This window comes from Eimeria mitis, genomic scaffold (assembly GCF_000499745.2).
Source record: "Eimeria mitis Houghton genomic scaffold, Emh_scaff1759, whole genome shotgun sequence".
Lineage (NCBI taxonomy): Eukaryota > Apicomplexa > Conoidasida > Eucoccidiorida > Eimeriidae > Eimeria > Eimeria mitis.
In genome coordinates this window covers 8,047-9,247 of record NW_013570076.1, presented here as the reverse complement: position 1 = coordinate 9,247, position 1,201 = coordinate 8,047, and the positions used below count along the sequence as shown (strand labels likewise).

General features: G+C 44.5%; 1 protein-coding gene across 1 annotated transcript; it reads right to left on the bottom strand.

Moving 5' to 3' along the window:
- Positions 1-426: 426 nt before the first annotated feature.
- On the bottom strand, positions 427-648 carry EMH_0043050 (uncharacterized protein; the record flags this gene model as incomplete). The annotated part of the gene is made up of 1 exon (XM_013495802.1): positions 427-648. One exon carries the CDS (start codon positions 646-648, stop codon positions 427-429), a length of 222 nt encoding a protein of 73 aa, XP_013351256.1.
- Positions 649-1,201: the final 553 nt, after the last annotated feature.

Genomic DNA, 1,201 nt, shown 5'->3' with positions numbered 1-1,201 from the left:
TTTTTTTTTTTTTTTTTTTTTTTTTTTTTTTTTTTTTTTTTTTTTTTTTTTTTTTTTTTTTTTTTTTCTACTCTGTTTCTGTTTGTTCTGTATCTATCTCCCTCTATTTCTCTTTCAACTACAACACCACCATCACCACCACCACCATCACCACCATCACCATCACCACCACCACCACCACCACCAGCACCATCAGCACCACCAGCAGCAACAGCAGCAACAGCAGCAACAGCAGCAGCAGCAGCAGCAGCAGCAGCAATATAACTTACATGTGTATATTTGCCTCAAAGGGTTCCATCTGCCCCCACCTGCATGTGGGGTTAGCTCTGACATGTAAATTTTTTTTCCACTTTTGCGGCTGTCTCGTGAGCACATGCACACACAAATTTTTTCCTTTTCTAGAGAGCCAAGCAGCAGCAGCACCGGCTATATTACCCCCACCAACAATACATACACACATACCACAGGGGAGCTGCAGCCCGTGAGAGCTCCATGTGCTGCTGCAGCTGCTGCAGCAACTCCCCTTTGTGTTGCTGCTGCTGCTTCCTCCTCCTGCTGCTGCTCCTGCTGCTGCTGCTGTTGCACCGGTTGAACTGCTCCCACCAGGGAACTGCGTGCTGCTGCTGCTGCTGCTGCTGCTGCTGCCATTGCCTTCAGCTGAGCCGAGTACCATTTTGTTTTTTTTTTTAATAAAATAAAAACGTAGAAGAACAGAAATTTTGCGGTGAAGTCGTAGAAGCGGTATAGACACCACACAACAGGCGAGGGAGGCGGGTGTTGAGTGAGAGCTTAACTAAGAACACAGAAACTCATACAGACTGGGCTCAGCTCTGTGTAAGAAAGAGTTTATTTCTATAAAAAAATAAACAACTAATCATATAAATTTAGTAAAACATTTATTACGCAACAACAACTCAAGACATACTGCTGCTGCTGCTGCTGCTGCTGCTGCTGCTGCTGCTGTGGTGGCTCCTCTGTGCAGCCCTCGCCGACTCAACCACCAGCCACTGTGTTGGTTGTATGTGGTTGTGTTGTTCCTGTTTCTGCTATATATGCAGCAAATAAAACTAAAACTAAAAATAAATAACTAAAAATAAAAATGAAAATTCAACACAAACAAAAACTGAGCTTTCCATAGTGATGTCAGGGGATGCGCGCGCGTCATCATCGGCGGTGACGGCGTCAATCAATATACGAAAAG